This window comes from Bombus impatiens, unplaced genomic scaffold (assembly GCF_000188095.3).
Source record: "Bombus impatiens unplaced genomic scaffold, BIMP_2.2 scf_0815, whole genome shotgun sequence".
Lineage (NCBI taxonomy): Eukaryota > Metazoa > Arthropoda > Insecta > Hymenoptera > Apidae > Bombus > Bombus impatiens.
The window spans coordinates 523,502-547,907 of NT_177234.1; the positions used below are offsets into that span (position 1 = coordinate 523,502).

The 24,406-nt window shown below is 30.7% G+C and overlaps 4 protein-coding genes across 7 annotated transcripts; 2 read left to right on the top strand and 2 right to left on the bottom strand.

Moving 5' to 3' along the window:
* The first annotated feature begins 2,285 nt into the window (after window positions 1-2,285).
* On the top strand, window positions 2,286-10,113 carry LOC100740595 (MAP/microtubule affinity-regulating kinase 3). 3 transcript variants are annotated; one of them, XM_012390567.3, is made up of 10 exons: window positions 2,286-2,550; window positions 3,956-4,160; window positions 4,247-4,393; window positions 4,467-4,787; window positions 4,867-4,990; window positions 5,072-5,286; window positions 5,402-5,547; window positions 6,109-6,653; window positions 6,731-7,149; window positions 8,007-10,113. In XM_012390567.3, the coding sequence occupies exons 2-10, from the start codon at window positions 4,035-4,037 to the stop codon at window positions 8,139-8,141; spliced, it is 2,178 nt and encodes a 725-aa protein (XP_012245990.1). In that variant the 5' UTR covers window positions 2,286-2,550; window positions 3,956-4,034; the 3' UTR covers window positions 8,142-10,113. The 3 variants fall into 3 exon arrangements, with proteins under 3 accessions (XP_012245990.1, XP_033179046.1, XP_003492718.1); XM_033323155.1 differs by having other exon boundaries at window positions 8,010-10,113; XM_003492670.4 differs by having other exon boundaries at window positions 8,022-10,113.
* A 374-nt stretch (window positions 10,114-10,487) lies between these two features.
* LOC100740719 (39S ribosomal protein L41, mitochondrial) lies at window positions 10,488-11,859 on the bottom strand. The gene is made up of 3 exons (XM_024370561.2): window positions 11,425-11,859; window positions 11,010-11,281; window positions 10,488-10,894 (listed from the first exon to the last, which is right to left on the bottom strand). Exons 2-3 carry the CDS (start codon window positions 11,167-11,169, stop codon window positions 10,545-10,547), a joined length of 510 nt encoding a protein of 169 aa, XP_024226329.1. The 5' UTR covers window positions 11,170-11,281; window positions 11,425-11,859; the 3' UTR covers window positions 10,488-10,544.
* Window positions 11,860-14,337: 2,478 nt separating this feature from the next.
* On the top strand, window positions 14,338-18,072 carry LOC100740840 (sorting nexin-17). The gene is made up of 9 exons (XM_003492672.4): window positions 14,338-15,474; window positions 15,715-16,075; window positions 16,143-16,508; window positions 16,590-16,680; window positions 16,755-17,005; window positions 17,133-17,339; window positions 17,405-17,593; window positions 17,662-17,757; window positions 17,826-18,072. The coding sequence occupies exons 2-9, from the start codon at window positions 16,016-16,018 to the stop codon at window positions 18,015-18,017; spliced, it is 1,452 nt and encodes a 483-aa protein (XP_003492720.1). The 5' UTR covers window positions 14,338-15,474; window positions 15,715-16,015; the 3' UTR covers window positions 18,018-18,072.
* Window positions 18,073-18,476: 404 nt separating this feature from the next.
* Window positions 18,477-23,498, bottom strand: LOC100740961 (serine/threonine-protein kinase 3). 2 transcript variants are annotated; one of them, XM_003492673.4, is made up of 10 exons: window positions 23,286-23,498; window positions 22,708-22,788; window positions 22,429-22,609; window positions 22,125-22,352; window positions 21,718-22,036; window positions 21,509-21,642; window positions 21,234-21,396; window positions 21,074-21,165; window positions 20,798-20,992; window positions 18,477-20,636 (listed from the first exon to the last, which is right to left on the bottom strand). In XM_003492673.4, the coding sequence occupies exons 1-10, from the start codon at window positions 23,297-23,299 to the stop codon at window positions 20,478-20,480; spliced, it is 1,566 nt and encodes a 521-aa protein (XP_003492721.1). In that variant the 5' UTR covers window positions 23,300-23,498; the 3' UTR covers window positions 18,477-20,477. The 2 variants fall into 2 exon arrangements, with proteins under 2 accessions (XP_003492721.1, XP_012246010.1); XM_012390587.3 differs by having other exon boundaries at window positions 18,477-20,657.
* Between the last annotated feature and the right edge of the window lie 908 nt (window positions 23,499-24,406).

The following is a 24,406-nucleotide window of genomic DNA, read 5'->3' on the forward strand; positions in this document are numbered from 1 at the left end:
TAAAACGTTTAAACACATATATTTACATATTAATCATTATATCATTATTAATAAATACATACGTATACTTTTGTAATAAAAGTGTTAAGCACATTTTTCATTTACAGATCTTGGCTTTGATATTCAAAAAACTATGACTTTCCGTGTCGCCAACTCAAGCATGTGATTTTAATTAATAAATACAGCAATCTTTCCTGTTATTATTTGAAACTTAAACTTTAATATAATTTAATTTACGATATTATTAAATTTATATTATTAATATTATGGTATTATGGTAAAATTAATTTTCTCAAATCTATTACTGTACTCTCAAAAAATTTCTTATTTCTTATTTTTTTAGCACTTTTACTTATTAAAAGAAACCTTTCGGATATAGATGATCCACGTTTATGATTCGACGCTATCAGAAATACGTTTACGGAATAAAAATTCAACATGTATAGATAGGATTATGGTAAACATGACGCTCATGAAATAATCAAGGTCGAAATAATGTTTCGTAAGAAAAATATCAATTAATCAGTAACGTAATATCTAATCAACGGGATTGGCGGCATAATTCTTGTTATTCTTTGATATTTCACAAATTTTGATAACGAACGGGAAAAGAGCAATCACCCTGTGTGTCCCTTGACCTACCGTAACAAACGATACGCGTGCCGACCGAAAGTACACAATTGCGTTCGTTTACTTTTTTCCGTTTCACTCTTTTGACGCGCAAAAAAGTCTCTAATCTCGACATAATTTACGAAATACGTAGCTCGCCGCCTGTTTTTAAAAATGCTTACGATAGGAAACTCAGGTTTGACGTCAATTCGTTAAAAAAAGTTACCAGTATTTACTGGTATTAATTATCTGCGATCGTCGATGACGACTGATCGTAAAATTGCTGACGACTATCGGGAAATAAGTAACCTGTACAGATAAAGTAAAATTGGAAATATGTAGTAAAGCAATTTAAATCGTAAATACCAAACGATGAACTATATACATATATTGTATGACGACGAACGTGAAATTGGATCACGTTAACGAAATAGGTACAGCGAGTCGTGAAAGTATCTAAATATTTGCCATAGAGATCTTTTATGTGTATGTTGTACTTATTATGTAAAACGTTTGGAAATTTCATTAACAATATAAGGAGAATCAACTATCATTGGTAAAGTCCATAATAAATCTAAAAATGTATAGAGAAGTTAGTTACAAAATTCAGATTTGTTAATAAAGAGCGTACATATAACCGTAATAGTATAGTTTCTTTCATCGTCAGTTTTATTTTTATCTTAATGTATTTATTTCTTTTATACCAGACTTTATATTCTTTTTTGAAAGATACAAAAATAGTATCTAGCGACGGCATAAAACAATGCATTTGTATGAGAGATTTGTAAATTCGTAAGGTATAATATATTACATACATTTAAATAACTTCTTGTCTTCTACTTTTAAAAAATTATTTCCCAAAATCAAGACTACAACATGTTTTGTTAGTAATGTTACTAACAAAATTAATTATCTATTTTTATGATAAATGTTCAAATATTCAAATGTTCCGTATAACATACACGATAAGTTCATAAGAAATTTCTACAAGAACATATCCAAATACATTAACGATGTATCTTTGAAATACGCTTGATAATACCAAAAACCCTTTATAGGAATTAACGATGCATCAGCTCCTACGTCAAGTAATCATATTCTACTTTCTCCCGCAAGCGAACTACCGCGAATTTCGTTAGAACGACGGATCGAATTGTGTTGGCGGTGTGCACGTAATCGCTTGGTTGGCATTTATCAACGAAAAAGGAATCATTCGAGGAAAAACCAGAAAGAAAGACAAAGAGAGAAGTCAGCAACTAGCCGACCACGTGGTGGTACACGAACTATTTGGCTTGCAATTACACCCAGGAACAATTAACGATGAGCCGATAGTAGCACGTACGTTGACGTCAATTGTCGAAGATAACGTGTATGCGCGCGTGCACGTCTCCTGTAACAGTGCTAGTGTAGGAGACATGGTGGGGGAAAAACGACGATACGCAAAAATAGTAGTAGGGGAACGGTAGATAGTGTTAGTATTCGCTAAGAACGGAATGGTGGGGGTAAACGACGATACGCAAGAGTGGTGGGGTGACAGTACGTAGTGGTAGTGTTCGCTAAGAATGGTGTGATGAAGGAAAGGGTATACGGAGGGGGTTGGAAGCGAGCAATGACGAAGAGTAAAGAGTGGGAGAAAGAGAGAGAGAGTGACGAAGCCGGCGACTCTAGCATAGCAGGGGGGTAGCAACATGGCCGTCGGTCAGTCGGTATCGAACCGCCGCATTACGCGAAGCTCCTACGACCCTCGTCGTAGGACCGCCGCCGCTTTAAAACGAGATTTCGGAATCTCGTGAACGTGAAGGACGATTTTTGTACCGATGGCATCGGGTTTCCGGCCTTACGCACCCATCGAGGTCGGCAACGCCAGCGCGACATTTTCGCTTCAAAAACGGTTCTACCGGTTCGAAACGTGTACCCGGTAATTCGGGCCAGGATCGAATTGTAAGTAACGAGCACTTGTCCAATCAGTAAATGTTATCTGGGCTCTCTCTGTTGTCGTGCTCGTAGAAAAACCAACGTATAGATCGATGGAATGAGTTGTAGATTTTTTAATGTTCTTTGCACGGCTTTTTCTTTCATCTACGTGCTCATTTTTGTTCTTTTATCGTCTTATCGAGGACTATCGACGGGTATCGATCCTGGACCAGTCGATAGGCAAGAGGTCGTTGTCGATCCATGACGTCAGTTCAGAATACCTATTGTACTTGTTGCAGGAAGCTTTTACACTTTTGTGAGGATGCTTCTTTTGTAAAGGCCTTCCTCGGCTTTTTTAGTAGTTTTTCACGGAATAACGATGTCGTTCTTGCATATACGCTGCGGGTGCGAGCGCAACGCTCTCAGTTGAAAATGTTCGTTTTCGATCAACACGAATTATAATGAAATTTCTTATCTCTTTAACTTTCCGCTTCCTATATACACTACATGTATAACGGAATTCTACATACTATCTATTGTTAGAAAGAAACGTTACTGTTTTGAATAAATTTTCCGAGAAAATATAAAATGACTATTTGGAAAGATTTTTAAGTCGCGATTAATGAATATCATACAGAAAAAATGTTTTTTTCTCGAAATTTATAAGGAACCAGTCTCAGTACACTGTAATCTTATATTAGCAACAATGTGTATTTATTTGTTTTTTGAATTAAATTTGAAAACCATGCAGGAAATGATAAATTCACATTTGTCAATTTATTGAATTTTGCATTCTTTGGTAGCTAAATAAAAATATCTTAATACAGATTGGTTAACAAAATATATAAAATGATAAATTCAACGATACGTGTTTTTTAAAACTAGATGATCTTGAAAGTAAAAGTAGGTGTTTTCCAAAAACAATATTTTTTAAGAAATATTTATTAGTATATTTTATTAATTAATAATAGTTCATGATAACTAATACTATTAACATTTCTTAAATGTGCAAAAGGCTGACAAAGACATATTTAATCCCAAAATCAAATGCAGTTGATGTGAAATTGGTTGACATATTGAATTTAAAAGTTGCTCTTCTATAAAATCTTGTAATGTATGTCATCTGTGATCATGTTCATATATGTCTTTGCTATCCCCTTGAACGTTTCAAAAACATTACTACCTGTAACATTAATTGTGTCAGTGGTTTGTATAATACTTTGTGCCGATGATTTGTATAATACATTGTGCATGTATTACCTATTTTTGCAACTCATATGTCTAGACCTAACAAATCATTCCAATTCGTTGTATTATATTAATTCATTTGTTTTTAACTATCAAGTAACGTAAAAATTAGAAAATGGATTTATCATGTTTGTTCTCATGTAATCTTCAAATACTTAAATGCATCTTTTCTTTTTGTTTTCAGTGATTTCAAATTTGTACAATAGGATTAAAAGAATACAATCATTTGAAATTGTTTGTTCGTAATAAATTTTTTAATAAAAATGGATTCTGGAGTGAGTCAAGGGAAGAAACAAATTCGTGTTGGATTTTATGATATTGAAGGCACCATTGGCAAAGGAAATTTTGCAGTGGTAAAACTAGCTAGACATCGTATTACCAAGACAGAGGTAAATATGCTTTATCACAACATATGCTTGTTGATATTTCCTGTGCTATCTTTCTTATTTAAAAGTTCAACATTCTTTCTTCTTAGGTGGCTATTAAAATAATTGACAAAACACAATTGGATCCTACCAATCTTGAAAAAGTTTATAGAGAAGTAGAAATAATGAAGCAATTAGAACATCCACACATTGTCAAATTATATCAAGTAATGGAAACAAAAAATATGATATATATGGTATGTTTCAGTGATTTTTTTTATAAAGTTTGAAAAATTTAGAAGATAATAGAAAGTTTTATATTTCTGTTAGGTGTGTGAATATGCAAGCAAGGGTGAAATATTTGACTATATTGCAAGATATGGAAGAATGGGAGAACCCAGAGCTCGGGCAACATTTGCTCAAATACTTTCTGCGGTTGAATACTGCCATGCAACGGGTGTAGCACATCGTGATCTCAAAGCTGAAAATTTACTCTTAGATGCTCAGATGAACGTTAAAATTGCTGATTTTGGCTTTAGTAATAGATTTTCACCTGGAGAGAGACTAAGTACATGGTGTGGTAGTCCTCCTTATGCAGCACCAGAAGTTTTTCGAGGAAAACATTATGCTGGTCCTGAAATTGATGTGTGGGTAAGCAAGTTATATATATTTATGTAATATACAATTTGTAGTGTAAATAGTTTATGACATTATGTTTTTATTATTGCAGAGTTTAGGTGTTGTATTATATGTACTAGTATGTGGAGCACTGCCCTTTGATGGATCTACCCTCCAATCTTTAAGAGATCGTGTTTTGAGTGGAAGATTTAGAATTCCATATTTTATGAGTACAGGTATTTTTTGCAGCTTAGAACAAAATTTTGAATATTTAATTTAATGCTGCCTATGATAAAGCTGTAATTCTTTTATCATAGATTGTGAAAGCTTAATACGTAAAATGTTAGTTCTGGAACCTGCAAAACGATATACCATTCCACAAATAAAGAGACATCGCTGGATGGCTGGATCAGCAGACACTATTTGTTCAATGATTATAACAAGATCATCATCTTCATCCATCCAAGAACCAAATGAACAAATACTTCGACTTATGCATAGTTTAGGCATAGACATCACGCGAACCAGAGAGGTATTTTTAATATATATATTTTTTTATTTATAAAATACTTTAATATATAATATTATAGAAAAAATATTTCAATAATAATTTATATTTTCTAAAGCAAAGTATTTACTTCTTTCAGTCATTGAGGAATAGTAGCTATGATCATCATGCTGCTATTTATTTCTTATTATTGGAAAGGCTGAAGCAACACCGTGTCACCAGCACAGCAAACAATACTTGCTGGCCAAGCGTTGCAAGAACAAAAGATGACAAATTCAAATCAAGGTATATTTATTGAATTATTAATATTGCTTAAACTATTAGTTTTTATAATAATTTTTATTATAAGATTTTTCTTAGATAACGATTTTCTTGTCTTCCAATCCTGCCCGTCGAAAAAGTTGGTAAAGAATCGAATTTTAATCGTATAATTTTTATTTACAGCGAAAGCTTAGTGGGACGTTGATCTTTATTGACGGTGATGCATGTATTGAAGATTTTGTCAGGACAGGTTGGATTGGAAGTGCTTTGCTGTCACTTTATTTTTGGTAATTCTTTCATTTTATTTCATTGCTTTCCTTTTATTTTGAGTTGTACGTAAATTCCTATCAGTGAATATACATATGTTTGCTTTGTTTTTATATCAACATATTATATAATTTTCGTTATATATATTTTTATGTCCTTATATATGTTGATAAAAATAAGAATGATGCAGCACATAGAAGAAACAAAAGTCCAGTACAAAAATCTTCACAATTAATACTTGTCCATTCATCACTACAAAAGCTTTTACCGAATAATTAGAGTATTGTAGGCGAATTTCCATTATATATTTGTTTCTAGAACAAGAGAAGACGCAACTCGCGGTGGAAAAAGATTTAGTTCAACTAGTTCTTCGACTGATGAAGGATGCTGTAGTGCAGAAGGTGAATTAGAGGAAGGTCCAAGTGGTGATGAATTGAGAGAAGCTCAAATTAAACTCGAGGAACATAGACTAGGCCTAGATCATGATATCAGTCAACGAATTGACAGTCAAATAGTTAATCGAAGATTAAGTGATTACCAACAGCATTTTGATACCCCACTTATGGATTCTATTGATCCTCCTAGTCGAACGACATTGTTTATTGCGGGTGGTAGTGGTAGTTCATCATCCGAGCTTTTTGAATCTAGTTTTGATTCTGGTTGCCCACCAGACTACTCAGGGGCAAATTCATTTACAAGTAGCTTGCCCTCTTGCACGCCTCCACCACCTATGAGCCCATCGCCAATTAGCGGTAGAATATCTAGAGTTTCTCAAGGTCGTAGAGCTTCAGATGGTGGACCTAGATTATTATTTTGTCAACAAGGTGGAGGGGACAGACCGACAAAGCAGCGAAGTATTCAAGGTACTGAATTATAAAGATATTTCATTTGTAAAGACTTTTCGTCACATAGTCGTGACAAATGTGTTTTATTTTCATAGACTCTGGTAAGGCTAGAGGCCATTTAGATCTTGTTCATTTGAGACCACCATCTACACCACCAGAAAATCAAACACAGTTTAAAATTCGTGGCGACTCCAGTACTCAGCTACAGCTGTTAGTGCAACAGCGTATGTTGCAACAAAAACGAAACTTATATCACAGACATAGAGGTGGAGGCAGTCCTACTCCAATACCAGTATCAACAAGTACCACGAGTAGACGCGCTGACCACGTACCGAGACAAGACAGTTATAAACTAGCTCAAAGAACACAGATCTTACCACCTTTATCTCAGGGACATGTTGATAGAGACTTTGATAGAGAAAGAAAACGAGATGAAGAAAGATGGAAAAGTCTACCATCTCGACTTGCAGCAGATTGTCAGTTAGCAGAAAGGACACTGCTGTGGAGCCAACAGGTAATTCTATAAATAGAAATTTAAAAAATCGTTTGGGTTGAACTGTCCAATAAAAAAAGTTATCGAGTCGGAATAAAAGAACGCAAAATAACTTGTTGGTATCTGTCCAACGATCCATGACGTCATTGTTCTTTTGGAATAAATTTAAATCGTGCCAAAATTGCGTACCTATATTCGAACTCAAACAGAGTATTATGTTACCTGTTCCTTTCATAATGTTAACATTGTTGTGAGCGTGCATCATGTTCACAACGATGAATTGATGTAAATATTATTAGTATTGTTTATATTAGCGATTAGACGTTACTTGTGATACGAAAGCACAATTATTTGTGTTAGATGCAAATAAACAATTATTTTTATTTAATTTGGCAATTTATTGTTCACTCTAATTTGCCTTACTTCGTGCATGTACGAACCCTTAATTAAACATCAGTGTACAGTTAACAAAAGAGTTCATATTTGTTTAAGAAACGTTTGGACTACTGTTATTATATGAATTACCATATATGCATTATTAATTGTTGTTATGCAAAAATGAAATTTTATTTTGATAACTGTGCAGTACAATTTTAAATAGTTACTTACTTGCCTGTGTTAAATACACAAACAATAACACGACATATGCACTAGTACATAATTTAACAACAATGCAACGTAAAAAAACATATATTAGCACAAATGCGATTGAAAAACCCATAAACAATGCAGTGTTAAACACCTAAACATTAAGCTTGGAAGATGCATATATCATTTGTAGCACCTTTCCCTTATTTGGCTTCCTAGATTTTATTTCTTAACATTCTGTAATGAAGATATTGAACACAAAAATGACACAAAATGTAAATAATTTAAAGAAGAAAATATATCAGGTGGGCCTCAGTGGAGGAGCATCATATTTGCCACCTGGCAGTGTAGGTGGCTTCTTGTGGCCCACTGGAAGCAACCCTCATTCAACCATCTTCGAAAACGTTGGAGATCCAATGGAATAAACATCTAATCCTGTTGTATTTTTAGTATTGGAGATTTTGAGTCTGAAAGACTAGATTAGATACAAAAAATACAATAAGCAGTATTGCCTTCCTAGTCTTTCCATATCAGTATTTTCATTTATATAATTATGTATTTTATTATATATATTTTAAGTATTCAAGGAGAATATTGTATAAATTTCATTGTAGAACTGTTTTCTCCGTGATATTCTAGCTTTCATACACAAAATCTTTAATTAAATGGAAGGTACATGTTACTAAATGTCAAAGATTTCTTGTTAATTAAATTCGGTTTTGCAATCAATATGCTTTGAGCAGCATAATTTATCACATATCTTTATACATTCATACACTTCATTCATTAAAAAATTATACATATATCACACACACACATACACACATACAAAATAAAAAATGTAAACATTGTTAAAAATCTTTGTCATGTAGTAGCATGTGCGCCTGCCTTATTAACTGGCTGATTTTATCAGTCAAATATATCCAATTATGTCATAGACTGATAATTAACAAGAGAAAACACCAATCGAGTTTATATTCATGAGCAAGTGGCATATGTCTTGCTTTACAACGACTATGTTTAATTGAAAGTGCAACATGTATACGTGTGCATATTTTAATGATAATTAATGAAGAATGCTTTTGATGTGCTTCCTGAATACATTTCGGTAAATTATCATATAATGATGACAATGTATAATCTGTACGCGTCTGTTATTTTCATCGTATTATAACGCAATAGAATCAGAAGATAGTATACAAAACAAACTTAAAATTAATTTATGCATTTTATAACTTCCATACGAAAATTTTAGACAACTGAAAGTTAGCTAAGATATTTAGTCCAGATTGAAATTTGGAAAACGAAGTAAGAAAAATCAGTGCTCAAATACGAAAACAAACTATAACTATATGTTATAACATGAAATAGAGACACAATAATCTTCACTTCACAGAAACACTTGAGATAAACTTTATTTAGAACTGTGAGTGCAAGAACTATGCCACTTATGCTTTTCTATGCAATTTATTGAAGAGTGGAGTTAATAAAATGAGAGAGCAAGAGAAAAAGAAAGAAAGAAACCATGTTAAAGTTTTTTGTTACACATTTTTATTGATAACTATTCTAATAATATTGTACAAAACTACGTGTTTCATCATTCCACTCTTCATTATGATCGTTATAGAAAATTAAGAAATAATAAAAACAATAAATAGTGATAAATAGTAGCTGCTGTTTAAAGAAGTAAAAAAAGTGCTGCATTCTGTAAAGATGTTTAAATAAAATTGTTATATATATAATATTTAACAAAATGACTGTTTACATTTTGAATTATACGTTTTTTATACATTTTCATTTTCTACATAAAATGCAAGTTGTATCAATAGTTATCGGTACAACATTTTGCATAAATGTAAGTACAAAGTTATCATTTTACTCCGAATGAAAACCAAATAGTTTTGCTTTATGCACGGTTATTATTAAGTGGAAAGGAAAGGAATCGATAATAACTTCAACATGTTTGTACATTTTGATACGAATACAGCACTTTTTAAAAGCAAATATATATTAGGTTCTAGTAGTCTAGTCAGTAGGAAGCAATACCGGCCGCGCACAACTGACAACGACTTTAATATTCAAATTTTCCGCCATTTTTTACCCAACAAAAACAATCAAACTTCGCTCAAAAAAATCTTTTGATAAGTAAAAAGATAGCTGTTAAGTTAGCATAATCATGCGAGATCTTGTTCTGGCATATTGTTCCCGAAATAACATTCCGAAAACTGTTTTAGAGGAACTCAGGAATTGAAAATCAGTTTTGGCATTGTTGCATTTTTCCATCCATGTCTTTTTTGTAATTATAGAAATTTGAGATTGCATGAAACAGACATTATCTATAAACGTGTATCGTTGATTTACTAGTTAATAAATTTGTTTTATTGAAGTATCATTGAATTTTGTAAAATCATTTTTGTTAGCAGTAAAAGAATTTACAAAAGGTTACATGATATGAAATTATTATTTGGCAATATACTGTCCAGCTAACACATACAAGTAAAGTAATTGTTTACCATTACTTAATATGGTGTTAAAAAATATTAGAACATGATCTAATTACACAAATCTAATGGAAACGTGCAATACATTCCACTCATAATTGAAATAGGTCGTTTTTGTACTTGCAATAAATTAATATTTTGTACCAAATTAATATCTGATTTCTTTGAAGTTATGTATGATGGTAAATAATTACTGTTTATAAATTACAAAACTGTCAACAAATGTATACATTGTGCGTATGAGCATATTGAATAAAATATTATGCAAACTATAAAATTAAAGTTCTTTTATTTATATTTATTCTAGTTCCCTTAATTTACATTTGTTTAAGACTTCTTTGGACGTTCTACATCCATTTGGAAAATATCTGTACCAGTCATTTCAGCCCGAATCCTAGCTTCTTCAGGTGTCAATGCTTCATATTCATTGGGATTTAATGGTTCACCATCTGGGTTTAATTGACCCTCTTTAAAATCTTTTTTAATTTTATCAGCATACACTAAATTAAATAAATCTTTAGCAGTATATTCACGTTTCTTGACATTTGTAACTTTATAAGAGACATATGGCTTTAAATGAAAATTTTCCAGGGAAGGAACAATAAGCTCCGGTATCATTTCTGGTATGTTAACCCAATGATTGTTTACCCATTTCCCCGTTATCTTTACACCTCTCCCTGAAAATATTTGTTAATTATCATACATTTACCATTGTAATTATTAAAGAATGCACATAGAAGATATTTTTATACTTGTTATTGTATATCATATTCAAAGACCAAAATTACATACTATCAATAGGAATATCGCAGTTTGGATCCTTGGCTCGTGCTTCTTTATATGCACGACTACCTCGCTTATTGAATATCTGTATCATACGAAAATTTCGTTTACCATGACATGACGCTGATGTTGAAATTTGTCGAGTTACAACCATAAACGTAGATGCCATTTTATTTTTTACAAGAAGAAAAATTATTTGATTCGTATACAAAATTCTAAAACAATGATCAACTTTTTTTACACATTCCTTATTCCTTGGATGGAGAAACAGAAATTATGACTTAAAATTATAGGTTATATTTTGTTTTCGTTATTTGATACTTAAAGATATGAAATATTTCTTATTCGATTAACATTATAATTTTACTATCATAGTGTATCATAGTTAGTGTATCATAAATGTACGAAACAATTCTAAACTCACTTTTTTTAATAATATTTGAAACGAAAGTTTAAACAAGATAGTTCAGCTAACTGGAACTACCTAAGTATCTGCCATACTTATTGTTGAATGAAATACCTTCTCAGGATAAAGTTATACTATTTCAAGAACTACATGTAACAGTAGAAATAGTTTCCTCGTGATAATTTTTTACAGCATTTCATTGTCATCGGCATTTTGTTAAATAAGATAAAATATATTTATTATTGTTGGCAAAGATGGCAAAATTAAAAAATCGACATTTTTCGGCTCGTAGACAGATTTTTTTAACGTTTGAGGGCTCGAATGAAAGTTTAGAACCCAAAGAAATAGTTAAAATTAGTTTTGTCCAAATATTCTTCCTAGTTTCTTAATTATAAGTAAATTTTAAAAATCGCCCAATCTACAGACAGCGAAACACTGCAACCACCTAGTGGTGAAAAATGAAATTAATCTTTCTATTAGGAAACTAAAAAGTCAAGTGTCTTGATTTGTAAGGCAAATTTTTAAACTATTCAGAAATGAAATAATAATTGTAGTTCTCTAAGATATTCTCTGTATAATATTATACCGATTACGTAATTAATTATTTATACGTATTTACTAATAATATGCAATTAATGCAGTCTTAAGTCTTAGACAAGAAAGTCACATTTCCTTAAATCTTGCAAGGCATATCATAACAGCGGAACACGCTGTATGAAACGTTTTCTCTATATTTTCATATCGCATTCACGTGTACAGTAACACATACGTACAGTAACATTTATTTGTTTCGTTTTTATCTTTATATCTTTATATCTCTATGGTTCTATAATAATTAATTATTATTTTCTTGCTTATAACATATTTATTAACTTTATTATGAAATTTATTATCAAATCAATTAACCGAAGCATGTGTTTTAGACTTAATAACAGTAGGGAAATCCAGAAATTTGATATTACTGCTACAAGCCTATCTTAAATATTCATAAATAATATACAATAAGGTTATTATATATAAATACCTGCTACCTGTCCAGTTAGATTAATCTCCATGAATTTATACTGCTTTTCCCATAGATTTTCGTATAGACGAGCGATGACGAAGGAGATTAAAGATCGAATAAAGGAAAATTCTAGGTAAGTGCATATTTTATTTATATAACACTTTATAATAACGCTTATCGATATTTCTATAGCGGTAGTGCGATTCAAGGATATTACCTTAAAAAATGAATTACTCTTCCTACCCGACGTCTACACCTCATACAATGTAATCATTAGCAGGTCTTGGTCAACGCAAAGTGCATCACCAGTGTTGGAGTGTTGCCTGCCAAAGGGGCAACTTAAACCAACGGAGAAATTAAAAGAGTCTTTAAATGATTTTAATCTTTAATTGTCGGGATTATTTAATTCCAGAGATTTTAGACGATGGTGTTGACAAAAAGAAAATAACTGGCGAATTAAAAATCGTTCTTAAAGAGGATAAGATAATCAATTACCGTCTGCATCGATTGTTATCGATTGAGCGCAAAAGAATTTTTGAAGGACGGTATTATAGGCAAAAGCGTTTTACCATACCCGAGTCCGATAATTCTTGTTAAAAAAAATTTCTCAAAAAATGAAAAAAGATTTCTTATATCATTTCATATTTTTTCTTCATGCTTCCATCAATCAATTCAAATAATCGATTATAATCCGTAACACATTTTGGTTTCCTAATCATTTCTTTTGTGCGATAATGAATTTTCATGTCAATGAATTCTTGAGTGTGAAAACATTATACACTTTCTTTTTGTTACACTATTTCATGGCTATCAGATGATTTCAATTTATAGGGCATGCCAGTTATTTTCGTAAATTTGTACCTGCAATACCAAGCTTACAGAAAACGACGAACCATGAGCCTGGGGCACCGAGCAGAGGAAGCATGGAAATATGTAAAATTGCTATTATAATAACCGTTACTTGTGATATTCGATCCTGCTAAAGAAACAAAATTACATAGAAAAGCGAGCTCGATAGGCTACGGGGTTATTCTATTTCAAAAGATGAACGGAAAGCAACGAGTATTTGCATATTCAATCGGGGGGCAACGACGGAGGAGTCCAAGTATCAATCGTATAAGCTCGAAACAATACCGATACTTGATCGATATTGATGCTCAAGTCATACTGGATCTTTAATTATGTTTTTTGTCTTTACAAATATATTGTTATTTTATGAATTTGGACCTAAATTAATATATGCTACCGGAAAGAAAATGAATACCCCGTAGTTTTAGTTCTTTCAATGTATAGGTACTGCACCATGCGACCAAGTACTGAGTTTCACTAAAATTAGCATGTACAAGAACCTATAAAATTAGGGATCTAGCCTGTTTGGTTGTAGTTACTAGCATAGACAAGAACCTATTAAGTTCCACGCTACAAGAACCTTGTACTGTTCTACGGTAAAGTGCATACCTACTTTTCTATCCAAGATAATTAGTAATAAAACTCTTTAGCCAATTATCATTTGTTTCATTGCCTTCTATTAAGGCATTATGTCCACTCCCTATGTGCCCTAGAATACTAGAGTTCTTCACAAAAACTGCAATGATATATGTGTGATGTATAACCCAATGTAGTCGCTAACGACCTCCTATTATTACGCAATTAATACGATTATAAATAAGCAACACAAACGAACAATTCCCAGGACTTGAACTATTTAAATTATTTATTACGGTAGTATAAACTACCTGTCTGATCTTGAATCAGAGAAAAAGGGACAGGATTTGAAAACGGAAACGAAAAAACAAATCAATGTTCTAGTGCCAATCAAACTAAAAAAAAAAAAAAACAGATTTCCGGAATTTGGCATTAAAAAACCAAGTTGGTAACTCTGTATTATGGAACACTACCAGATTAAAGGAAAATGGCGGATCAAAATACTCCCATTGCCACTATCTCTTCATCGCATCTACATATCAATGTAACCAAATAATGTTGTCTTTACTGGTAGTATGCGTAGAGACGTAAAACGAGTGACATAACCGACGTAGGGGTAGAATGACATTAGGGGAATGTGGAAAATTTTTCCTGGCAACCCTGAATCGCCTCCATGTTTTAAAAGAACCTTTACCGAACTTTACTGCTTCAGTGTATGATGGCAGAGAGGAGGTAGCCATTAAGAGAATAAAATAACATAAGTATTTGAAACCTTTTGAAATTCCTAGAAATGACGTTATTTTCTAAAAAAAATCCGAGAGTAAAACACTTGTCGACCAAAATAGCGACTTTATATTAGGAAAATGTAATAGCATAGAGGATGACATAATTTCGGCGAGTCTTGGAAATTACGTCATATTCCAAGAATTTTTCGAAACCGGAATTAAAACCGAATTAATTAACCATTTCCCGATCTCATTTTTCGATTTTTTGTGAGTTTTTGTGGGGTTGGGCAATCAGAAATTGTAAAATGCTGTTCAACTATTCTGACTTATTGAAACTCTTTCTAAATATATTCTATATAATTTTTTTCCAATAAATAATCTCATTTTTTATTGCATTATATCATCATTTCTAAAAAGATCCTTGCTACTGACTACTGCTGACTATTTGTGGTATCCTGATGTTTTTGTCCTCAAAGTAGCTTTTTCTGTAATCAATACGGAAAAGGAGCAATGTTTTTTCTATTATTTGATTAAACTTTAAAGCTATTTTTATGTCTTATCGCCTTTAGCCTTCGATGATCGTAAGTACGAATGCAAATTTCTGTTCTCGTTGTGCATGTGCACGTTTTTCCCACCAAGAGCACCAGAGAAAAAATGTGTCTATAGTTCGGCCGTTGTCAGCTAGAGGCTCGTATTCTTAGTGCGCATTTTTTAACATTGCATCTGTGATCTCGCTATTCATCTCTGATCATTCTAATACATACATATGTACATATCAATGGATTGTATTATTAATCATCGTAATATTTATATTAACGTAATCATTAAAAAATGCATCAGTGTTAATCGTTAGAAATATAGTTGTTGAGTGGGTGTAAAGCGAATACGCCTATCATAAATAATGATAGAAAAGTAAGTAGACAATACGAAAATATTTCATATAATTAATAATTGAGTAATTATTGCCAATTGAAATAATATAAAAGTGAAATCATATTATGTATGTATAATTTAAGCTTTTTAGTATATATGAATTTGAGTTTAAATTATTGCAATATCTGTTAATTTATTATATGATAACATATATTGAAATGTATTTGAATCCTTGCTTAATCTATTTTCCTTGTATTTTATTATTATTTTATTTTCCAGATGGAGTAATATTTGGGAATATATATATGCATTTCTAAACTCAACTACATTTTGATTGTATATAATGTGGAATTTTTTATGTAGATATTTTTGTACATTTTGGATTATCTATTTACATATGCTGATTTTATTAAAAGTTTTTCTTAAATAACATCTGTGTATATCTATATACAAAGACATAGAATATAAATTGCTCATATAAATTATAATTTATTATAAATTTATTATATCATATTGTTCAATATACAATGTATCTTAATTATAAAAAAAATACAAAGCATTGATAATATATTTTATAAAAATGCATTTTTCTATACCAGATACACAAGAATTTATTGATGCAACTGATAATACATATGTGGTAAATATATCTGTTATATTATGTATATTACTGTATATTAATATATTTACTTTATTTTCAATCCCAGGGTTACAACATTCATATAAATGGATTATTTCATTGTACTGTGAGATATAAACAACTACACAGTCTCCATGAACAATTGGCTAGAAATTTAGATATATCTCTCCCAGCATTTCCCCCTAAAAAATTTTTTCCTTTAACAACAAATCAGCAAGAAGAGCGTCGTCTTTCTTTGGAAAAATATATTCAAACAATTGGACAAAATCCAGTTGTTAATAATTCGGGAATGTTAAATGGATTTTTGTTAAATGCTCAGCAAGAAACTATTGGAGGCCCATCTAATAATGAATTTATGGACATTTTTCTTATGAATGGTTGTAAAATAACAATAAATGTTTCTACAGGGGATCATTCTGGTAGTGTTTTAGAGGTAACTTTTGTTGTATGAATATTTATACTATGTATAGAATATATAAGCTAGAAATATGAATTAACATTTTTTATCCAACAGAAAGTATACAAGAGCCTTAGACTACCTGAAGAATATTATTCATATTTTGTATTATTTATTGTTGCTCACGATGAAGCAAATAGTGTTCATTGTAGGTATATCCTTATCATAATATTTCATACATGGTTAATGAATAAATTACTATTTACACATTATTTTTTTTAGTACTACGAAAATTGCAAAACTTTGAATCCCCATTTATAACTATTAAACATCTACACGTTATAGGAAGTAAAGTTGTACTTGGAAAAAATTATTGGGATGTGGGCTATGATTTGAAAATAATGGATAATGAGGTGGCAATGAATTTATTATATATTCAAGCAGTTGCTGAAATTAATTGGGGATGGATTCCCATTACAGATGAACTAAGAAACAAGCTAACAGTCTTAAAAAAGCATGGAAAGAAAAAAGAAGTATATTTATCTATATATATATATTTATTATTTATATATTATATATATATATCGATACAAGTAACGTAATAAACTGTATAAAGAAATTGTCAATAACTAATATCAAATTTAAATGTTATTATTTTAGTATCTGGACATAGTACGTACTTCAAAGTATTATGGATATATTCATTTTGCTCCATGTCTTTGTGATTATCCTCAACCAGATTCAAAAGTATTAGTAGCCATAGGTAGAAATGAATTAAATTTGCGTATATTAAATGATGGAGAACAATGCGAAGAAGTATTTAAAGTCTCACGAATGCGTTGTTGGCGTATAACTACTGTGCAAAATGTAAATTGTAAAAAAAAAACGTATTTTAACATTGCGACGCGTGTTTTAATTTGTTCTAATTTCAGGGATCTGAAAGGGGAGGAGAAGAAAGTGATGAGTTTAGTTTAGAATTATCATTTGAATATTTAATAGCTAAAAATCAATTACAATGGGTTACAATTACTTCAGAACAAGCTATCTTAATGTCTGTATGCTTGCAAGCTATGATTGATGAATTATTATCAAAGACTGTTGATAGTAATAATAAGGCTCAGGTTAATTAAAAATGCTATTTATTGCTAAGAAGTAAAGTCATTTGTATTAAATACTAATTTGTTTATAGGAGGTGTCTCAAAAATCCTGGATTTATGTTATGAGAAATGGCCAGAGTATTACAGTGGGATCAAGCTCTAATGAAGAATCTGAAGAAAGTAAAAAGGTATGATAGGTTAATAATATCTGTATTTTATTTATTAATATTTTTTATATCGTTGGGTTCTATTTTAGAATCGTTGTATTAAACAACCTTCTAAATCAGAACCAATTATGAAGAAACTTGCTGACAGATTATCAGTAGTAAAAATAAAAAAATCTAGTGATGTTAGAAGTAACATAAGTAGCAAGGTTCAAGGAAAACAAACATTGGAATATGATATGGAAAATAATGCATTTCGCATGATCGATGATGACGACTTATGAATATATAAACTGGAACTGTGAAATGAAAAATACATTAGAAATATCTCGAAAAATATCAAATTTTTTAAATCATACTAATCCATATTTTTGCTACTTTTATTTTTAATCCTTAAATGATGTAAAATATAAAACTTAGATATCAATAGATTTGTAACAGTTTTTTTGTATGATATATAAATATATTGTTGATAATAAACAATTTTTTAAATTAATGCAAATATTTAATGAAATAAATAAACAGAACTAAAATAAATTATAGTATATATAATACTTTATTATTGTTCAAATCATATATGTAAAAGGCAGTGTCTTATATTAACATTTGTATTTCATTTTGCTTTATTTTAAATGAAAATTAATATCTGTTATTTTAATACTAAATGGGAGTAATTCATAGGTTACGCTGCATAATGAGATTATAATTCTAACTAGATAGGTAATTATTTGTTTGAAAGACAATTTTCTGCCTTCAGTCTGTATATTTTGCCCAAACATATAGAGAATGGTACAATGCATAAGAAAGGTGTAAAATTAGAATGACTTCCTAAACAAATAATTATAAACTGTAATATAAAATGGTAGTATTTTTCTAATATGAAAAGTAAACAGATTCACTATTGTCCTATGAAATAGACTTCTACATGTGTACATTATATTCATAAATATTATAGATCTCTATTTCATGGACTATTTAAGTTTTCATAGAAAAAAATTTTTATCGCATTTTTTTAGTGTTGGATAATAGATAAATATATGGAAATGCATAACTATTTTTTACAATATTACTTCCACATGTTTTTTTTGCATTTTAATAATACAAGTGGAAGATGAACATAGAAAATTTGTCACTACAAACATATTTATGTTCTATCAAATGTGTAATTCTGTACGAGTAAAATTTATTTGTTTCTGTTAGAATATTGCAACACGCTATATATTGTATGTCGCAGTGAATGGTGCGCACTATTTTTTTCTCGAACAGTAGAGACATTTTTTTTAAAGAACATAACTTAGTTAGTTATCTGCTTTTCTTATTAATGGTGAAACTCAATACTATTGTTTTAATAATCTTGCATGTCATGGTAGGGCCATATAAAGACTAGATATAATTAATTAATATTTGTATCTTTTTCGACCATAATGTGCATATCTTCTATATCAAAAATATGTTGTTATTCTGTATTGTTACTTCCTAAATAAACAGAAAAGTCAGTTCTGGCTATAGCATTTAAGTATTATAAATCTATTTCCGCTACTTGTAAAATAGCCCAACGTCAGCAAAGAATTACTCCACTATATCATAGTATTCTCAACGATACGTACACGCGTTATTGTTATTGTGGTATGACCTATAACATGTGTATTGAAAGCTTTATCAGTACAAGAAATAATGATATGCTGTATGAAAATTCTAAATATGGTAATAATTTAAAAGATATGTTTTAAAAGAATAAAAATTTTATATAAAGCTAAAAAGTATAAGTCTTGCCATTGCGACTATCTCAACAATTTAAATTACTGACTTAACAAATTATTGAAATATCAAGATACGTTCTAATACGGAAGACTAATTTCGGTAAGTTAATTCGTCAAGTATTTCTTCACATTGAAATATTATCATTCTCATCGTAATCTTGCATGGTACAATGATACTACTACAAAATTTCCAATTTGTATTCACAAAACTTTAAAATCATTCTGTAACTTAATTATATCAATAGATAAACGCGTAATATACCTATGGCAGTTAAGGAGGAATAAATTCTTCAATATGTTCTAAGTTGTTCACTTATCTGAAACTGCTTCAAGTAAACAATACATTAGCATATATGACTACATATATAAATATATTTTCGGGATAACTTCCATGCATATATTTCGTATGAGTGATGATACTGATAATGTAATATTATCGATAAAATAAATGGCATAATACGTGACTAGCGTAAGATGAAAACCGAATACCAATTTCACATGGACGCTCATCTAATTTCTTTTTACATCAAAAACAAAGTTGCAAACATGGCATAATTATCTTCATTTGTTTTTTTAATCTTTTAGTTTTAATTCCTAAAAAAAGATGTTGAAGAAATTTTATAATATTTCTATAAGATATCCATAATAACAGTATATATGTAAACATAATGATAAAAAATTAAGTATAATTACTTGCTCACCTAAATCATGTATAATAATTTACATTGGTGACGTGAGGCTATTGGCTAGTATTACTCGTACTTGATTCCCAAGGAGATAAACATTGTTTTGAACATTGTCAAGAAGAAAATATTTTTAATCGTTATTAATCATCGTTTATCAGGTAGATATTTAGTTAGTAAACAATGTTGTTCTCTTTGATGAAACTAAGAACGAGATGAATAAAATCTATTCATTTATACAACTGTACACCCTTTATCTATCATCATCACACTTATTTGCATAAAAAAAGTAACCAAACTGTTAGAAGTTCTGCTGACGTTTTCGCTTGGTATCCATAGCGTCAAGAATCGGTTGTCTCTTCGTTTGGTACCTTCTTCTCAGCTCATCAATTTCTCTTTCCATTTCCGCATCCAGATTAGCCATTCGTTGCTGTAGTTCCTCGTATGAGAGAAACTTCAGCTGCAGGATATGGTTGTTTATCTATATTCAAGTTCTTTTTAATGATGCCTAAAGTGGCACTATATCGATCGACTTTAAGTTAAAAATGTACTAAAAATACTGGGAAAGTTCTTAATCTACTTTCAATCTTCTGTGAGAATTTGCAAGTGTCTATTACTTACGAAGTCGAAATCACGTTCTGTGAAGACATTTTGGAACTTGGATATGTTATTATGAGGTTGTTCTTGTACAGGGTGAGAAATTTGGTTAAGTTGTAATTGTAGGTGACTTTGAAACCTCTGAGATTCTGTAGGGCTTCGTAATTCTAATTTATTTTCATTATCTTGATTGTGTACCCCAAGTATTTGTCCATTTCCCTAAAGATTAAGAAATTAATTTCGTGCATGTACATTTTACATAATATAATCATCAACTATAATACATTTATTACTTTATACCTTTCCTATTTCAGGTGCTTCTTTCTTATCAAAATGATCTAAAAATAGTGGCCGGTATTTTTTTCCGGATTCCACTGACCCTGTATTGTGTCCTATGAATAAACGATATTTGTTATTTTCCTTTTTAGTGTTTCGTCATTTCATTACATTACGTGCTTACGTTTCATAGTAGCTTCGGTATCGGTGTCACTATTAATAACCATTGTTCCCAAATCTAACATTGCTGAAACAAGTGTACCCGTATCTGGAAGATCATGACTCGGTACTAAAGTTCCCGTGTCTTCTGGCAGAGGTTTCATTGTTCCACTACAGTCTTCTTCATCCTTACAATAGACATCAAATGTTTATTATTAACATTAGTATACACACACACACACACACACACACACGCGTACACGCATACATAGCATTCATAATAAATCTCAATATAAGTACCGAATCTTCTGCCTGATTTTGATTTTTAATTGCCACATTATTTATAACATGAGCACGATGTACACTTTGTTTTTCTCGTATTTCATGAGCTTCTGCAATCATCTGACTCAGAATACTTGGTTGCTTGGCATTGCCTGTAATAAAATACCTTATTGAATAATACATGCAAGAAAACTAGAGCAAATTTGTTTCATTATCATAGATTTTACCTATAAATTCATGATTTAGCAACTCAGTTGCAGTAGCTCTTTCTTCTGGATTTTTAACAAGGCACCCACTGACAAAATCTATAAATTCAGGACTCCATTGATCAGGTTCTCTAAAGCTAGGTGGTGGTTTAGTTGGAATCATAAATATTGCTCTCATTGGATGTATATCACCATATGGCGGCTTGCCTTCTGCCATTTCTAAAGCAGTTATACCAAGAGACCATATGTCTGCGACACAATCATATCCAATTTCCTGTATTACTTCTGGAGCCATCCAAAATGGAGTTCCTATAACTGTATTACGTTTTGCCATTGTATCCTAAAAGAAATTTTCAAAATTAATTCCTACTTTGATTAATAAAGTGATTTATCATATATAGCGATAAATATTATGTTTTATAGCTTACAGTTAATTGTCCTGCTACTCCAAAATCAGCTAATTTTGCATGTCCTTCATTATTGAGTAAAATATTTCCTGCTTTAATATCTCTATGTATTTTTCTTCTCAAATGGAGATATTCTAAACCTTTTAAGGTATCACTGAGAATCGTTGCTATTTCATCTTCTTGAAGGGTCTTCTTCCTTAACCTCATAATATCACTAACAGATCCAGCTCCACAATATTCCATTACAATCTATGAAACCATATCTTGATTATATACAAGCAAGGAATGAATAAAAAAATATTATTTATTATATTATCAATGTTACCCATAAATCAGTGTTTTTAAAGTAACTTCCATAATATTTAACAACATATGGAGAATCACACTGTTGCATGATAGAAATTTCTTTTATGATTTCTTGTAAATCTGTATCAACAGGAACTTGTTTAATAGCAAGTACCTGTCCACTTTCCTTATGTAATGCTTTGTAAACTGATCCATAGGATCTATATGAACAAAACATAAAACAAACACTATAAAAACAATTACATAAAAAAAGATTTCATTAAAGATTAAATGCCATTTTATATCTTTATCCACTTACCCTTCTCCCAACTTGCATATTATATCAAATACTTCTTCAGGTTGTCTGGTTAAACTTTCTTCAGACAGTTTTTTTAATTCACTAAAAAAAGAAATTGTAATATCTGATCAAAGATAAATATGATACTTGCACATAATATGTGAAAATATACAAAGAAATAATACTTGGATTTTTTTTTTAGTTTCATTATATGCAATTTGCATTTTTTTTTAAACAAGGTATTTATAAGATAAGTGACATGCTACATGTAAATGCGTTATTTCTATTAAAATCGAACTATAAGTGCATTAGACAAGCAGGTTTGTCGGTTATAAAACAAATTAAAAGACGCGCAGAACTAATATTTTCTAGATTTATTAAAAAAAGCTGAAATAACTTTAAATATAATAAATAATACGAATAAATTGATAATGCAGGTTAACAAAGAAACAAAGAATCGATACTGTACAATTGTTTCATATAACAAGTGAAATGCGCTAAAAATCGAAAGACGATTCCTTCTAGCTACAAATAACTTCCATCCATAAATTTGTAAAGTTCTGCAAGTTTAAAAACACGAAGTAAAAACAATTAAATACCTCTTCGAAGACATTTTTGCTTTTCGTGTCAACGAGTTCTTACTTGAATAAAAACACCTTCAATATTTACACAAATAACTTAACGTGGATAAAACAGATATCATTCCGGTTGTAAAAACATAGTCAATTTAAAATAGAAGTGTTACATTTTTGTCAATAAATTAAAGTAACCACACAACCGAAATATCGAAACCATCGACCATATAATATTCTAGATAGCAGAACTGAAATGTCTCAATCTAGGAGGATTGATTAAGCTTACTACTATTACTTATTATTTTAAGCATGATAAAGGAACAAGTAGAAATAGAAATAGAAGGGTATAGGAGCAAAACTTTTACTTTGAACCAATTAATTTTTACATTTTTAATAAAAGAAGCTGTTGAAGTAAATTATATCTTTTAAAAGTTCCAAATAAGCAATAACCAATCATCGTGTAGCTGCATGTATACATTCGTAAATGGCACTTCCCTGAATCTTGTAATTATATCTTCAGTATGAGATTACCGATGAGGAAATATGATTTTGGAAGGATACTTGAAAATGCGTTTCTCATACTCTACTCTACTCAATTGTTCTTGGTACTCTTCATGTAATAAAGTTAAATTTAGTGTTTAAATAAAAAAGACCAAAAAGAAGGTTAGATCTCACAAGCATCAAGAAAATTCAAATGGTATCGATATATGGTTTTCTTATTTTATCGAGGGTTAAACATTTAACGAGGGAGGATCGTTTAATGAAGGCTTAAAATGTATGGTCATTTTAAAAAGTTATCGAAGGTAGCGTATGTACAAATTTATTAATCGCATAATAACATCGTTAAAGCCTTTTGATTCTTTTGTGATTGTTTTCTTCGAATTTATTAAAAAGTGAGGAAGTAATACTGTCTTCGCGCGAAGGTAGTTTTATTTTCGTATTTGGACATTTAGCGGTAAACAACATTATTGTATCAAACTGGCGATAAACTTTCGAAAAGAGCGCCGTTAGAATTTGGTAACAGTATCAGCCAGCAGGTAGCGTGGAAAGATGAGAATCAGTCGGATACACGGGAATTTCTAGGCCCTGTACGTAATCGCGTGTCCACGCACGGTGAACGCTAGCACTCGTTTGCTAGACGGCCG

Bases quoted from the DNA above. Each gene is read 5' to 3' on its own strand.
- LOC100740595 (XM_012390567.3), top strand. From the start codon at position 4,035: ATGGATTCTGGAGTGAGTCAAGGGAAGAAACAAATTCGTGTTGGATTT. The intron at 4,394-4,466 runs GTATGTTTCAGT...TATTTCTGTTAG, and splicing joins CAAAAAATATGATATATATG to GTGTGTGAATATGCAAGCAA. The intron at 4,788-4,866 runs GTAAGCAAGTTA...TTATTATTGCAG, and splicing joins GTCCTGAAATTGATGTGTGG to AGTTTAGGTGTTGTATTATA.
- LOC100740719 (XM_024370561.2), bottom strand. From the start codon at position 11,169: ATGGCATCTACGTTTATGGTTGTAACTCGACAAATTTCAACATCAGCG. The intron at 10,895-11,009 runs GTATGTAATTTT...AAATATTTTCAG, and splicing joins CTGCGATATTCCTATTGATA to GGAGAGGTGTAAAGATAACG.
- LOC100740840 (XM_003492672.4), top strand. From the start codon at position 16,016: ATGCATTTTTCTATACCAGATACACAAGAATTTATTGATGCAACTGAT. The intron at 16,076-16,142 runs GTAAATATATCT...TTTCAATCCCAG, and splicing joins CAACTGATAATACATATGTG to GGTTACAACATTCATATAAA. The intron at 17,758-17,825 runs GTATGATAGGTT...GTTCTATTTTAG, and splicing joins AATCTGAAGAAAGTAAAAAG to AATCGTTGTATTAAACAACC.
- LOC100740961 (XM_012390587.3), bottom strand. The intron at 21,166-21,233 runs GTAAGCACGTAA...GTTTATTCATAG, and splicing joins TACCGAAGCTACTATGAAAC to GACACAATACAGGGTCAGTG. The intron at 20,658-20,797 runs GTAAGTAATAGA...ACTTGAATATAG, and splicing joins CAGAACGTGATTTCGACTTC to ATAAACAACCATATCCTGCA.